Source organism: Sorghum bicolor, chromosome 3, assembly GCF_000003195.3.
Source record: "Sorghum bicolor cultivar BTx623 chromosome 3, Sorghum_bicolor_NCBIv3, whole genome shotgun sequence".
Lineage (NCBI taxonomy): Eukaryota > Viridiplantae > Streptophyta > Magnoliopsida > Poales > Poaceae > Sorghum > Sorghum bicolor.
This window is the reverse complement of record NC_012872.2, coordinates 56,070,098-56,086,141: the sequence shown is the minus strand read 5'-3', so window position 1 is coordinate 56,086,141 and position 16,044 is coordinate 56,070,098. Positions and strand designations below refer to the sequence as shown.

Sequence of the window (16,044 nt, the reverse complement as noted above, 5' to 3'; positions counted from 1 at the left end):
CAGACAGGCACGACCCCGGTCCAGGAATCTTTCCGCGCGCTCCCCAGTCCCAGTGTGCCGAAAAAGACTTTCCGTGCGGAGCGGACGAATCAAAGCTGCCGCGCCATCTGGACCCTGGATTCAGGAGCTAGCACCTTCTTTCCGCAAAAATCCTGCCACTTTTCTATGCGTGCTCGTAAATTCATAGTGCTAGCGTTAAACCATCTCTTGAGCAGAGTATAATTGTTTTGACACAAGAGTAGAGTGTACTCCTAATTGATTGGGTATACTTTCACAGAAAAAATATAAAAATGGAAAGTTTTTTTTGGTGTAATAATAAAGAAACGATGTAGAAATTCGAGCAACAGATTTGGTATTGACAAGAAAATGCGCACGGGCAAATGCCAATTATTACTACTACCATCCTTGGCTTGGGGACAACAAATGGACAGTGGAGCACTCGAGAAAAACATGTCATCGGACTCGAAATACCCAAACAAATGCTCCTTCTCTGCACAAACCGAACGCCACCGAGCACTTGGCTTACCCGCCGGATGTCTCGTGGGCCCCCTCAGGCTCCGGACCCACCTGCCACGCTAAAACCCGCAGAGAGAGAGGAGAGACAGCAGCAGGACCCGCCTACGCGGCTTACGGAGCCCGAGACGGCGTGAACCCATTCCCACCCGCCGACCCGCCTCCCGAAACACGCGGCCCCATGCTCCGCGCGTGGGCAGCCCCATCTCCGACCGTCCGATCTCCATCCGACGCCCCTCCGCGCCCCTTGCTTCGCTCCCCTCGCCTAAACGCCATCGTCCTCGCCCCCCCCTCTAGCCTCCTCTAGTTCCTCCCCATCTCAACAAGCTCATCAACGAAACGCAACGCCCCGTTGTAGTAGGTGCGCCCCGCTCTCGCTCACGAGTCTTAGGACAGTCGCTTCACTGCCAATCCATTGCTCCGACCAATCGACGATGGCCGCGGAACCCTAGGAGCGGCTCAGCCTTGGCGCCTCGGCATGGGCTCCCTCGACAACGGGGCCGCGGCCGCGGCGGGGAGCTACAAGCGCGGCGGTCCGGGCCCGGCGCTGCCCCGGGCTGGCGGCGTCGGCGCAGGCGCGCGGAAGGTGCGGGCGAGATCCAGGCTCGCGCGCTTCCTGCTGTTCGAGAAGGTGGACTACCTCCAGTGGATGGTCGCCGCCGCCGCCTTCTTCTTCGTCGCCATCGTCTTCGTCGCCTTCCTCCCGGGGTCGGGCGTCGTCGTCGTCGAGCGGCCCAGGCTCACGCTCCCCTCGCGCCGCGCGGGACCGGGGCGCGTCGGAGGCGGAGGCGGGACTGCTGAGGACCGCGGCGACGGCCTCCTCGTCCGGTGGGAGGCGGGCGTGGCGTTCGAGTTCCAGCCGACCAGGCTGAGGGAGAAATGGGCGAGGGAGCGGAGGGAGGAGGCCCAGAGCTTGGCGGAGCTCGGGACGCCCGTGACGAGGCTCGGGGTACGGAAGCCGCGGCTTGCCATGGTGAGTAGTACTACTGAGGATTGCTCGCGTCGCGTGGGGGAGGATTTGTATGGGTTGGGGATTCACTTTTTGCCATGTGGTTTCTGATTTTTCTCGCTGCTCGCGGTTGAGCTTTCTATAGGTGTTCGGTGACCTGTATCCCAGCGCAATGCAGCTTCAGATGGTTAGCGTCGCCTCGGTTCTGGAAGCCATGGGCTACGAAATGAAGGTGCGTCACTGAAATGCTGTCTCCTGAACCATAGGCTAGCAGTTTACTTGTTCGTCGTCAGACAAGTTCGTGGAGGCACTGATTGAGTGCAACGTGCGCCCTTGTGTTTGTGAAAAACTGGACATAACTTCATGGTTAAGCTGGGCTGTTGTGATTAATCCTCAATATTTTGGAGCAAGTTGGGTTGCCATGTATGATCTATGCACCTTTTCAGTAATGTATGAGCCTCGTTGTGGTTTCTATGTTCTAGTTTCTACTTTCTAGAGAGTAGAAGGAAGGAAGATACACAAAGCTAACTGTGAGATTACTTAAATTGACTCGTGGCTGTTAATTGCTCTGCAGTTTGGTGTCCTCAGTGTTGAAGTAATGTAATGTGGACTGTATTTTGCTAGGTTTGTGTCAGCGCAGTTTCTGTGGTATGGGAAAAAAATTCAAGGGCTAAATTGGAGATGCAACCCTTTTCGCTGAATTGCTTCCTCTACTATGTTTTGTCCTGGGAGTTTCTTCATCTACTAAGTTCATGTCAGAACTTGGAAGCATATTATTATCCAGATTGATCAACTTTGCCTCTTTGGTGTATAGTCTTCTGTGCTAAAATGTGCAAAGATCTGGTACTTTTACCCTTTTTGTGTGTAATATAAAATGTTACCTGCAGAGGTTGTTAATGAGCAACATTTTTAGACTTCCATATTACCAAGAAAAATAATGAGACTCATCAAAATAAGATTCAGCATATCTAATGTACTTAACCAAGATGCTGGCATGTTGCTTTGTTTGTATTAACTTCTTGACGTATGCACATAATTTTTTGATAATGATACTTGGGAGTATTGTCCTTTTACACAGTAAGCTGCTAAGTCTGTACTTGTTTTTGGTGACATGCTAGTGTTGCTAGTTTGCATACTATTACTAGATCCTAGTATCTGAGTTAAGGTTTCCTATATATTTTCTTTTCTTAGTCATTATCATGTACATCCAAATACTTTCTCTGAACTGCTGCCTTTAATTTCCTTTACAAATTGTCAATTCAGGTTTTCTCACTTGAGGATGGCCCATGTGGTAACATCTGGAGAGCCATTGGAGTACCAGTGAGCATACTACCTGAGGACACAAGCTTACCTATTTTCGTAGATTGGTTAGAGTAAGTTTCAGAAGTTATCTCTCCTGCTGTTTTCTTCTTGGTTACTGTATATAGTGTTTCGTCCTGCTTTTACTGATAAGATATGTGGCCTCAGCCTCACTTTCTAATTATTTCCTCATCAGGTTTATTTGCATTATTTCTGCAGCTATGATGGCATACTTGTCAATTCTATTGAGGCAAGGCCAGTATTCTCAAGGTAGTATTAGATAACTAGAATTGTATGACCATAGATTGTTCTGTTTGAAATTGATAGAATACTTTCTCAAAATCAGATGTTTGATTTGGATCATGTGTCTGTGCCTTCCTACAGTCTTCTGCACGAGCCTTTCAAATCCATACCTATCATTTGGACTGTGCATGAATATTCTCTTGCACATCGTGCTAAAGAATATAATGCGAGTGGAATGATTCAGCTCATAAATGCTTGGAAAGATGTATTCAGCAGGGCAAATGTTATAGTTTTCCCAAACTATATATTACCGGTATTTACTTCTGATCTATTTGTGATTTCAACGATCATTGAGTTATTGTCATATGAATGAAGATCCTCTGACCTAAAAGTATAATTAAATATTTCCCTGCAGGTGATGTATGCTGCATTTGATTCTGGTAACTATTTCGTGATTCCAGGCCCCCCCTCAGAAGCATTTCAGGTTGACAGATTTATTGCTAAAAGTTACCATGAAGATGTGAGGATCAGCTTGGGCTTGAGTCCCAAAGATTTTTTAATTGCTATTGTTGGTAGTCCATTTTCATATGGTGATAATTTGATGGAAGAGGCGCTTGTCTTGCAAGCAGTAAGTCCTCTGTTGCAGAGATATCGCTCTGAGAATAGCACACAATCTGAACTGAAAGTAAAGGTCTTCACTGGGAACATAACTGAGAAGCATAGAATGGCCCTTGAGGTTATTATTCATGTCTTCATGCCCTGTCTGATCATGTGAACTGTTATTTACAGTCCGATTGCTTTAAATTGTATCTAACCCTGTATTAGTTTTCTGGTTCATGATAGTCTGTTGCTCTAAGTGTTGGCTTTCCAAGAGGTGCAGTGGAGCATGTTGCTGCTGAAGATAAGGACAACCTCCTTGGTGCAGCTGACCTTGTTATATATTATTCTTGTCTCGAGGAGCAATTATTCCCCAGTGTGCTAGTCCAAGCTATGAGTCTTGAGAAGCTGGTTATAGCTCCAGACCTTGCAATTATTAGAAAACATGTATGTTCGTGATGACACCTCATACTAGATTGTGATTCATCTCTAGTTTCAAATACTGATGAATGCATATAGTATTCTAAATAAACTAACATGGTTGTCATATGGTGTAGATCGATGATGGAGTAAACGGACTTCTGTTTCCAAGAAAGAATATTGGCATGTTAGCTCAAGTTCTTCTTCGAGCAGTGTCGAATGGTAAAGTGTCTGTTTCAGGGCAAAAGATTGCTTCAGCTGGGAAGGCCCATGCCAAGAATCTTATGGCTTCTGAGACCATTGAAGGCTATGCTGTGCTACTGGAAAATACTGTCAAGATCCCCACTGATGCACTGAGCCCTTTAACTGCTGGTGAGATACCTTTAGCTCTGAAACAGGAGTGGAAATGGCACCTATTCGAGGATGTGAAGCATTTACACCGTATGAATACAAGTTTGTCTGGCTACAAGATACTCCAGAAACTAGAGCAGGAGTGGCATAGCAACCAAATGGAAAACTCTTCTTTGAGTACAACCAAGATCAGTGACGCATTCTCTGCAATTGCCTGGGAGGAACAGAGAGCAAATGAGGTTATGGACATCAAAAGAAAAACGGAGGAAGACGAGGTAAAATGCAAAGGTTGCGTATTCAGCAATAGTTTGCATAGTCATTCATTATTTCTTTCTCTCATTCTTTTTGTTTATTTTTAAAAATGCTTTGAAGTAAGTAGCTGGAGTTGATTGTTATGTAGTTGAAGGACAGGAATGACCAACCACATGGAACATGGGAGGAGGTGTACAGAAATGTGAAAAGGGTAGAGAGGTTAAAAAATGAATTGCATGAAAGAGATGACAAGGAGCTTGAGCGGACAGGTCAGCCACTTTGTATATATGAGCCTTTCTTTGGGGAGGGGACCTGGCCCTTTCTGCACCAGAGCTCTCTTTATCGTGGAGTTGGCCTGGTAAGCTGTTGTTACCACTAAGCACAATAAATAATTGTGGTCAGCTTGAATGTTCCAAAGATGCATTTAGATAATTCTGATGTTATAAACTCATTTGACAGGCAATTCTAACATCGAGGATATGAGCTATAATGAACACATAGATTAGCAAAAAAATTGCAAATTCAAAGATTTGATCTGGTCCTTAAAATATTTCGAGTAATACATTCCACTACATGCTAAGGGACTCTTCAAATTCTGGTCTAATATTTTTTTTTGGTTAGATAAGCCTTTGATGAATGATATATGAATATAGCAATAATTTTGTAAACTCAACTCCTCTTGATGTATGTAAAGTGATGATGTGTAAACTCCCATGTGTGTCATTGGATGGTACTCCCTCTATCCCAAATTATAGGTTGTTTTGGCTTTTCTAATTCTAGGTACATAGCTTTTGCTATGCACCTAGATATACACTATGTCTAGATATATAGTAAAGCCAAAACGACCTATGATTTGAAATGGAGGGAGCATTTGAGTGATACAGATTTATAATCAGCCAAGAAGGCAGAATACCACCTGATTTCTCAATCATTGGTGGTGGAGTCCATCACTCTTATATGGTGCCCTCTATCCCTTTCAAAACCTGATCCATTGAAACTACATCAAAGAAATCCACTTGGTGAATACATGATTTAGCACCCAAAATTTGATTTGTGCTAGATATTTTATCTTTGGGCAAAATAGTTGCTAAAACTAAAATGAGCACAATTATTACTACCAGTGGAACAAATATGGCATTAACAAGAATAACATATGGTATAGCTTTGCAAATATTTGGATGGATAATGTTGATAATTTACTTCTCTCTTTCATTAGTCTTCAAAAGGTCGAAGACCAGGAGCGGATGATATTGATGCTTCTTCTCGTCTTCCTCTTCTTAATAATATCTACTACAGAGATATTCTTGGTGAATTTGGAGCTTTCTTTGCTCTTTCCAACAGAATTGACAGAATACATAAAAATTCTTGGATAGGGTTTCAGTCCTGGAGAGCTACAGCAAGAAAGGTAACGATCAAGTGTGTTTATTTTCCTTTGTTTTCCTCGAACACACAGGAGAGCAGAGTGTCATTATATTAAGAAGAGAAAGACCCCTAACGGGGAATGACCTGTACAGCAGAAATCACTGAAAAGAAACTAAGAAACGACCAAAGACCAACAAACCAGTTATGGCCATATATGCTACCGAGCTCTTTCTTCTTTTTTTAATATCTTTTTTATTGGGTACCATGGATTTCATGAATCTGATTGATAACATGATGAGTAGGCAAGTGTTTCTTTGTAAGGAACATGTGCATTGAGTGCAGTGAGAACAATCCACATTGTCTTCCAGAACAATTTGCACCTTATTTGTACTGAGTAGCTGTTTCCCTGAACAGGCAAACTTGTCAAAAAATGCTGAATCTGCAATCTTAGAAGCCGTTCAATCTCAAAAGCATGGAGATTCCTTTTATTTTTGGGTCCGGATGGATCAAGATCCAAGAAACCATGCTAATAAAGATTTTTGGTCCTTCTGTGATGCGATCAATGCTGGGAACTGCAGGTTAGCCAGATAAATGTGTTTCATGTGTTGAATTAATTTTCAACTCTGCAAATGTAATGGTCTGAGCAAATTTGTGTCATTTTTTGTTTGTTTGTTTATTTTTAGTCCCTTGTTGGATTTCATTTCTAGCCTACCCCAACTTTGCTTGGGAACAAAGCACCTTGTTTGTTACTGCTGTACATAGTCATAGTCAATTCTTTGAAGAATCATCAAACATTTACTGAGCAATCAGATTTTATGTTCTTTTCTTTTACAGTACTCTCCTCGTTTCAAATTATAAGTTGTTTTACTTTTGTTCTAAGTCAAACTTGTCTCACTTTGACCAAGTTTATAGACCAAATGTATAAACATCTACAATATCAAATAAACGCACTATCAAAATATACTTCATGGTGTCTCTGGTAAATCTTATTTGATGTTGTAGATGTTTGTGTATTTTCTATAAACTTGATCAAAGCTTGAGAAGTTTGACTTTGGGCAAAGCTAAAATGATTTACTGTTTGGAATGACGGGAGTAGTCATTTAAGGTTTTTGTATCAGTGCCTATTTCAGTTTATCATCGTTACAGAACTACGAGATCTGTTACGTTAATATGTGCTACATATATGGTATATATGGGTATGACCATCCTACTAATGTAATCAGCTTTGTGTTGTATGCTTTTCAATGGTAGTATTGTCATAGTGGTTTTTATTCTGTTACAATGGAACTAATCTACTCTGCACTTGTACCTCAAAGGTTAGCTGTTTTGGAAGCGTTCCAAAGGATGTATGGTGTACATCTTGATCATGACCTGGATTCTCTGTTACATATGCCTAATGATGGAGACACTTGGTCTGTGATGCAAAGTTGGGTTTTGCCTACACGGTCATTCCTAGAATTTGTTATGTTTTCAAGGTATGGGTTATGTTTTTGGTATCTTACTGACAATCAAGTGAGTGTTATTACATGTATAGCTAGATAATATGTATGCACTGGTTTATTATCTGATGTTATATGTGTATCAAACATACTGTGAATACCTGGATGTAGCTGATCTAAACATATTTGTGTCTGCATTGCTAGCAGTATATTGTTGATGATTATTTGGGGTTGTGTACTTTGTGGAAAATTACCTGTTAAAGCGCAGCCTTGCTTTAATTGACTCAGGGTCCAAAAAAAGACTAGTTCTCAACTAGTATCTCGTCATTTGATCATTTCATAGGATTGTGTTGCTATAACAGGCATCCTAGATGTTAATCAACATGGATGAAGTTTTTTGGTCGCTATTTGCTTGCTTGCATTGTTCTATGTTCATTCCTTTTACCTGATAGGACTATCATACCATAGGAATTCAGGCTTTTCTATATGCTTCATTAGGTGTTTACAGTATGCTCTTGCTTTTCAGAATGTTTGTTGATGCATTGGATGCACAAATGTATGACAAACACCATCAAACTGGGCATTGCATCTTGAGTCTCCACAAGGTGATCCCTTTGCCACATCTTTAGATAACATTAATTATTTTCTAATCCTGTCCCAGAGCAATAGATTTTCTTAAGATAGAATAATCTATAGTGTGAAATGTATTCCCTAGCTATAAGAATCGAGATCATCACCATGTCAATATACATGGTTTGCCCTCATGTGCTTAGAAAAGAAAAGAAATAGAAACTCACCATCCGCATCTCCCTTTTAATGATGTTATGGGCAGCTTTCACTAGATGCTTGTAGTTAATTTATAGAGAAGCTATTAGAAGAAGTTGCTCCTGTGACATTTTTCTTATTTTGTACAGGACCAGCACTGCTATTCTCGCGTTCTGGAGTTGATTGTGAATGTTTGGGCATTCCACAGTGCACGGCGGATGGTCTATGTTAATCCTGAGACTGGTGCAATGCAGGAGCAGCACCATCTCAGTGGCAGGAGAGGTCAAATGTTAGTGCAGTTTTTCTCCTACACCACTCTGAAGAGCATGGACGAGGAGCTTGCAGAAGAGTTTGATTTGGATCACCCGGACAGGAGGTGGCTCTGGCCACAAACTGGAGAGGTCTTCTGGCAGGGTCTCTATGAGAGGGAGCGGAGCATGCGGCAGCAGGAGAAGGAGCGAAGAAAGCAGCAGAGCAGAGAGAAGATCCAGAGAATCAAGAATAGAGCTCGGCAAAAGACGTTGGGGAAGTATATAAAGCCACCACCTGATGATACAGGTGGCTCGAATGATACAACAGTAGATTTGTAGCATTTTGACCATACTTGGGGAGTTGGGGTGATGATTCTTACCGCGGGAAATTTTGTTCATTCTTTCTTCGTTGCGGGTGATGTCCTTAGTCCTCACTGACTACCCCCGGACGGGTGTGAATATTTTTGGGTCAGTTTTGTCGTGCCCCCTGGTGTTCTGGGTGCTTTACAGGCGACGTTGTAACATATATCTAGGCCACTGAATTGTCAAGTTGCCATCTTAGGTGTAAATTGGAGCTCCCGTAGCGTTAGGTGTTTTTCTTCTTTTCGTTTAAGCTTCTCTATAACAGAACAGCTGCTCTGCTTGCAGTCTCGGTACAGATTTAGTTGACTGATGGTGTCATTCTGTCATATTTGGTGGCCTGCGCTACTTTCTACCTTCGCTATTGATAATTTTGCTCAACATACTGTAAAACCTGTTATATCTTCAGTTGTTTTGGTGTCTTCATGGGCCTGGAAACTGGCAAAAGTGGTTCATCGGAGCAGGTCAAGAGCCATCAACTGGGAGATAGTTCAACACAAGGATCATTGTTCTAAGCATGTAAACTTATAATGTGTTTGGTTTATGAAATCATCCCAGGTGGTGCATCATAAGTTTATTTTATGAATTTTGGTAATCACCCATTTCCAATACATATACTAATTATTAGCTTAAGATGGTGATGGATCAATTCATTCTATTTCACGAACTAAATAAAAAAAAGTGAGTGAAGAAAATAGATTACCTTATTCCTCAAACCAAACACACCATTAGTGAGCGTGACATGGTATGGGGTGCTTTTCTGAAATTACTATACTCACCAGAATAAGCAACTAAATGAACATTATATTTCAGCCCAAAGCAAGCAAATTGCTCAGAGTTAAATCAAGTCCAAACTTGAGCATTAAGGTGACTGATTAAATGCACTGAAACAAAAGGTTACTCTCTCTAGCCACAACCACATTAAGTAATTACAATAACACACAATACATCTGCTCTAAGAGCTACCCTCTTATTTTCACAGTACACGTCCGGATAGATCCTATGCAACCTTGGAGGAATCTGAAAGGCTGACTCAGTCCATCACAGCACAAACTTGGGAACTGATCAAAACTGTAGGCAATCAATTTCTTGGAGAACCTGATAGCCTCACATCCACACCACCTTGCCCGGAGTACAATTCTGAGCCACCGTTGCTTGTTCTGCTTCCGGCCCGCGAAAGTAAAGCCAACAGCCCACCACCATGAACTCTGCCCTCTGGCAGTGGATCGACCATAGACTGAACCAGGACAGGATGATGAACACCACTATTTGGAACAGAGCTACCCGGATCCAGTAAAATTTTATCACCGTTGATCTTCTCGCGTGGATCTCCCTTCACTAAAGCAACCTTCATCTCAGTAGGTTTGACATCCACCGCAAACTGGTAGATAGCAGAACCTAATGTACCACCGCCATGAACACAGTGGTCCTGGACTAAAGCGCTGTGAGCTGAGCATAGATCAGTCTTGCTCCGAACAAATCTATCGCATTGCTGTGCACCAGCACCAAAGCTTGTGTCTGCCTGGCCCCATGAACATCGTTTACCTCCCCCATGGGCCTTACAGAAATCAGTGCTCCCCTGTGCACTCTTGGTGCAGCCTTCAAACTTGCACCTCTTGCCACCTCCATGGCGCACACAATACTCTGTACGACCTCTAGCGCTCTTAGTGCAGCCATGGCTAGCACATCTTTTCCCACCACCATGGGCAACACAAAACTGAGTGCCACCATGCACACTCTTTGGGCACACACCACCACCCTGAAAGGCGCAGCGCTTGCCTCCACCATGGCCCTTACAAAATGAAGTGCTACCTTCAGCCCCTCTGGTGCATCCGAAGAATGTGCAGCGTTTTCCTCCACCATGTGCCTTGCAGAACTTTGTGCTTCCTTGAGCACCCTTTGTGCAGTCTGGAAACTGGCACCGCCTTCCACCACCATGGGCAATGCAGAGTCCAGAATGACCTTCTGCACTTTTGGTACAGTTCTCCTTCTGACACCTTTTGCCACCACCATGCTTGATACACGAGCCAGATTTTCCACGAGCAGCTCGGGGGCAACCTTCATGACTGCACCGACGGCCTCCACCATGAGCTATGCAGTGGTCTGTGCGCCCTTCAGCACTCTTTGTACACCCAAGAAATTGACATCTCCTGCCTCCACCATGGGCCTTGCAATAGATTGTCCTCCCTTCAGCGCCCTTCTGACAACCAGATTTGTGGCAACGCTTACCACCGCCATGGGCTATGCAACGCCCTGATGCCCCTCTTGCTCCTTTCATACATCCTGGAAACTGACAGCTTTTTGTGTTATTGTTGCGTAGTTGGGAATTAGTTGTCTCAAAAGTAGAGGCAACTGGACTTTTCACACTTGTAAACATAGTTGATGACATGACAGGAGAAGGCACAGGGGCATATGTTGCTTCAGAAGCATATGATGATGAAACAATCGAATGCTCAAAACCCCAACTAGGTGGTACTGATCCTTCTTCTACAGTGGCGGGTGGCAAATTGGTCGTCGGCATCACCATGCCATCTGGTGACATCATATTTGCATCGATGACAACTGATTCAGGTGAACCAATAGATAAACTCAACTGAAGATCCAGTTTAGGAGAGTTTGTCGAGAGCATATTTTCAAAACTAGCATGGGATTTCTGTCGGCAGTGTGCAATATCATTGCCAATATGAAACCCAAGGTTAAGGCCAAGATCTACTGAAGACTCCTCATCAATTTCCTTTAATAAAGATGAAGATGTTATGCAAGCAGTGCCAGAACTTAGCTTGCTGTTATCAGATGAACTTGGTGAGCGGCCTAAACCCAAAGTGAGTAAAGGGTTTCCAGTACCTTTTGCTCTAGACATAGCACCTTGCTTCCCTTTTGACGCTTCTGGGTTGGAAATAAAAAGGCTGGAATAAGCCTCTGGTGTACTATCTTTGTGCACAGTCGTGTCTTGAGTTGTGCTCCAAGAGCAATATGGCTTCAAGAAGTTGATATCACCACTAAACTCGAGGTCTCCAGTAGTTGTGTCCATTCCAATTGCATAACATCAAATGCAAACCAACTAGAAAATGAAAAGAAACATTTTCCTGCCTTCTGGATATCATAACTCTGTTATATATACTTGGTTAGAAAGTCAGGACTCATAACAACCTCCGCTGACGAAACCAGCTATATCATCACGGTCCATGTCTATTCACTTTCTGTGTATGAAAGGATATAATGAAGTAGTGAACTTGGTCTCTGTTTTTAGGTGCAAAGTTCCAATTGTGGCATTCAGACCATATGAGCTCTAATCTGCAGGTCAAGCAAAATTCAGTCAGTCGCAATTACTAAGATCATGCAACAAGAGGACTAATAAGAGGTCTCCAACTAGCCAGTTAACATCATATAGAATAAAATAATAAAGGAAAAGAAGACCAGTGTCCAAACAGTACGAGAATCTAGTAAAATTAGGAAGTATGAGTCTCTCTCAAGATTGTTATATCCTAGAATGAAACCTTACAATTATGGTTCAATAAACAGTCAAATACTCAAATCTACTGCCCACTAATATCCAAACATAGACATTAAATAGAGAGCCTTTGGATTTTTTTTCTAAAAACATAGAGAACCTTTGATTATTCAAAAAAAAAAGAAGACCAACCTAGGAGGAAGAGGAACTAGGTACCCAAGTTAACCTGGCCAAGCATCCATCCACACCCTCAACCAAATAATCTATACTCAGCTTCATCTCAAAAACAAAACTAGTGCGTCTGCTCCATATCATGAACCCACTAGATTTGGAAATTGCAGCCTGTATGCTTAACTCTAACAGTCTAACTACTAGTTTTTGTAACCACATATTGCCAAAATATTGTACATTAATGTAATGGAAGTTTTTTTCTGACGACTTTGCAAGTCTAATAGCACTTTCATGCAACGCTTGTAGATGAACAAGTAAAATTCGAGTTTGCAGCTATTAGGTTAAGGACAAGGGTCTTGGCAAACACCACAATTTTTTCCTTGAGGGAAATTTTAGCCCATACTGTCAGGTTCATGTATACAAGAAATACTTCCTCCGGTCCAGTTTATAAGGCATTTCGTGCATGTCAACAGTTAAACTTTATAAACTTTGACCAATTATTTGGCCAATACTTTTTAACTATTGTAATACAAATATGATACTATTAGATTTGTAATCAAATGTACTACCCAATAATCATAAGCTTATAATCATACACAATACAATACAACATAAAAGAATAATCATCGTATAATTTAGGAGACCATGCCATGTCATACTAGTATACTACACCTTATAAACCGAACTGGAGGGATTGATGATTAAGAAACAATACACCTAATAATGAGCAGTAGTAAAACATAAAGGTTATTAATTAGGACTAATAAGTAATTAAAGGTATCAAAGATTATGAATGGTACCAAATAAAGGAGGGCCCTCTACAGGTATGAGAAGGAAGAAAATCCAGTATCAAGTTACCAACAATGTCCTGCCAAAACAGAGCAATCTTTATAAGATTCTGATATCAGATAGAGAATTGAATCATATTAAGCATCAAATTTCTCTTAATAATCTATCTGTAGTGAATAAGAAGGAACAAATTGGCTAACTTGCTAGCCTCGTGATAGAGGAAATAGCTCAACACAGAAGAAAATATATAAGTAAGCTAAATTTTAAATACCAACCACAGCTAATTACAAGAATACTAAGTCTTAGAGACCCATCTAGATCAAATTGATTCGCTATTTCCACTTAATGCTCCAGTACGCTTGTTTCTACGGAAAAAGAAAATATGCCCTCGAAACAATTTAACCCAACATGTCTTAGCATTACCTGCCTGTTTGAATTGCTCTCCACTCTCCAGGCAGACTAGCCTCACCCGCCAGGCATCGATCCCAGGCGTTCGTTTTTGAGCGCCTAGGGTGAGATCGATGTGCCTGAGAGATGAGCTGCCTGCGAGGCTTAGAACCAAACAGCCACATACATGCTACTAGCTTGGGTGAGATTATCTATCACTTTTGTTTATTAGTTGAAAGATATGATGCTGCGTTGACAAGTTGCCAAAAATGCCATCCCTAATACTACACCAAACTCATTAAAGAAAACTAACTTCTTAGCAATTCATCCCACGTATACTCAATCCATTCCAAATTGTAAGTCATTCTGATTTTTCCTTTTAATATTCATTTAGATATAATGTATATTAGATGCGTAGCAAAACTTTGTGGTGAAAAGGTATACTCATAAGATCCCTACAGATTTATAATAAAAAATAATGAGAAAACAGTACTGAATGTATATGGCCATTTTGCCCTATGAAAACGGAATAGAGATACAAAATGCTCACGTTATTATCCAATAATAACGGGTATTTGGTGTTATCACTGTTGTACGGCAGCCGCAGGAATCTAACATAACGTACAGCAAATCAACAATCGAGCGAACGAGGAACCACTCCACAAAATGACAGAGTAAAAATTTCCAGTGAATTCAAATCACCATTGGAAAAAAAAAGAGGTCCTCAAATTTCATCAGTTAACACATGCGACCAAAAAAAGAGAGACGAATCTGACGTAATATCCGTCACGAAACCAAATGGATTAATGCGTCCGTCCGGTACTGGAGCAAGCAATCTGTATCTGACGACTAGAAAAGGAGCAGACCAACGAATTTTGGTTTTTTTTTTCTACCATAGCACTTTCGTTTTTATTTGACAAACATTATCCAATCACGAGTAACTAGACTTGAAAGATTCATCTCACAAATTACAGATAAGCTGTGCAATTAGTTTTTATTTTTGTCTATATTTAATGCTTCATGCATGTGACCAAAGATTCGATGTGATTGTGAATCTTGAAAATTCTGAATGGTGAGACCTATTGCCCACCCTGAACAGACTTTGCACAGAAGGAGCAATAAATATGAATAAAATCGCATCATGCAATCGAACCCAGAAGAGTGGTATGAGTTCGTCGGTCACAAATCACGATGAAAACCTGAAAACGAAAAGCTCACCTCGCCCTTGCAGCGAGGAACAGATGGCGCGACACAGTAATTCGACGAATCAAACAAGGAAGGAGCACAAAACCTTCATAAACCAGCTACATACGCACGCACGCACGCACACAGAGTCGAGGCCACAGCCGACCGCAAACTCCTAAACCGCGCGCACCGGCGACCCAGAGGCAACACGCATCAACAGCGAGCGCCGCGCGAGAGAGGGGGGAATTGGACAGCGGACGCACCTGGACGACGAACGAGAGAAGCGAGCTGCCGCTGCCCAGCCCGGCCCCCGGCACGATCCAAATGGAGCGCCGACCGAGTCGGTAGGGTTTTTGAGGCCGTTGCGCGCGAGCGACAGAGGGGAGAGAGACCCGCCGCCGCGAACAGCGCAGCGCCCACGGGCCACGGCTGGCTTTGTGGTAGGAGAGACGACAGGGAGAGGGAGCGGTGGACGGAGGCGCAGAGGCAGAGGCAGAGGCAGAGGAGGAAACCAGAGAACGCAAGCGAGGTGCTAAAAAAGGCGATGGGGGCGCAGCAAATTGCTGAGGACACCGCACACGCGCGCACACGACACCGCCCCGCCGCTGCCCACCTAGGACGCCAGAGGAGGGGAAAAGGCGATGTATCTGCACATGCACCGGGTTGCCACCTGTTGTCCAGGTGCAATCGTGGATCGTTGTATAGTGCCATTAACCTGGATGGATTTGATGACACACTATAACGGTGGTTCTTATGCTAGTCTCAATATACTCGGTGCATGTATCTGCACATGCACCGAGTATGTTTCATTAGAATGTGATGCACATTAAATAGGGTGTCACACAAGCAAAACTGCTGACTTGACAGATCATTAAATGAAGGAGTTTATCAGATGAAAGATGAGTTTCATCCTCCATAAAACTTATGTGGCTCGGTTATCTAGTTTATAGTCTTTGTAGCCGAGTCATGCAACTATGCATTGAGACTGGCGTTATGGCTGTTTGAGACGAGGAATGGATAATCCAAGGGAAGCAAAGAAAGAGTTGGATGGAGAACAAAAATAATGTTTCACGACTCTTTTTTATACAAATATTATTGATATTAGATAAATATAGATCCCACCTTTTTACATGGATGCATATAAATCTTAAAATAAAATAATGTAAGCATGGCTGCATGGCCGCATTCATTTTTCTGCACCTCGAATAACAAACTCTAGCGCTGTCGCTCAAAATATCAATGAAGCATGAGCTTACATTT

The 16,044-nt window shown here is 42.5% G+C and overlaps 2 protein-coding genes across 4 annotated transcripts; one reads left to right on the top strand and one right to left on the bottom strand.

The window, feature by feature from the left end:
* LOC8084846 lies at positions 810-9,184 on the top strand. Of its 2 annotated transcripts, XM_021457516.1 has the most exons (14): positions 810-1,486; positions 1,608-1,694; positions 2,726-2,835; positions 2,981-3,031; positions 3,146-3,317; positions 3,420-3,740; positions 3,848-4,048; positions 4,159-4,647; positions 4,773-4,982; positions 5,841-6,029; positions 6,401-6,564; positions 7,303-7,461; positions 7,952-8,030; positions 8,340-9,184. In XM_021457516.1, exons 1-14 carry the CDS (start codon positions 992-994, stop codon positions 8,778-8,780), a joined length of 3,168 nt encoding a protein of 1,055 aa, XP_021313191.1. In that variant the 5' UTR covers positions 810-991; the 3' UTR covers positions 8,781-9,184. The 2 variants fall into 2 exon arrangements, with proteins under 2 accessions (XP_021313191.1, XP_002458178.2); XM_002458133.2 differs by lacking the exons at positions 810-1,486; positions 1,608-1,694 and adding an exon at positions 2,173-2,305 and having other exon boundaries at positions 8,340-9,145.
* On the bottom strand, positions 9,586-15,298 carry LOC8054403. Of its 2 annotated transcripts, none has more exons than XM_002455927.2 (3): positions 15,048-15,298; positions 13,224-13,291; positions 9,586-12,095 (listed from the first exon to the last, which is right to left on the bottom strand). In XM_002455927.2, the coding sequence occupies exon 3, from the start codon at positions 11,830-11,832 to the stop codon at positions 9,883-9,885; it is 1,950 nt and encodes a 649-aa protein (XP_002455972.1). In that variant the 5' UTR covers positions 11,833-12,095; positions 13,224-13,291; positions 15,048-15,298; the 3' UTR covers positions 9,586-9,882. The 2 variants fall into 2 exon arrangements, with proteins under 2 accessions (XP_002455972.1, XP_021313193.1); XM_021457518.1 differs by lacking the exon at positions 15,048-15,298 and adding an exon at positions 13,636-15,019.

What these genes read in the sequence shown, in the direction of transcription:
- LOC8084846 (XM_021457516.1), top strand. Translation starts at nt 992, where the DNA reads ATGGGCTCCCTCGACAACGGGGCCGCGGCCGCGGCGGGGAGCTACAAG. An exon ending in TCCCAAACTATATATTACCG is followed by an intron (nt 3,318 to 3,419) that starts GTATTTACTTCT and finishes ATTTCCCTGCAG; the next exon opens with GTGATGTATGCTGCATTTGA. An exon ending in GGAGAGCTACAGCAAGAAAG is followed by an intron (nt 6,030 to 6,400) that starts GTAACGATCAAG and finishes TTCCCTGAACAG; the next exon opens with GCAAACTTGTCAAAAAATGC.
- LOC8054403 (XM_002455927.2), bottom strand. Translation starts at nt 11,832, where the DNA reads ATGGACACAACTACTGGAGACCTCGAGTTTAGTGGTGATATCAACTTC.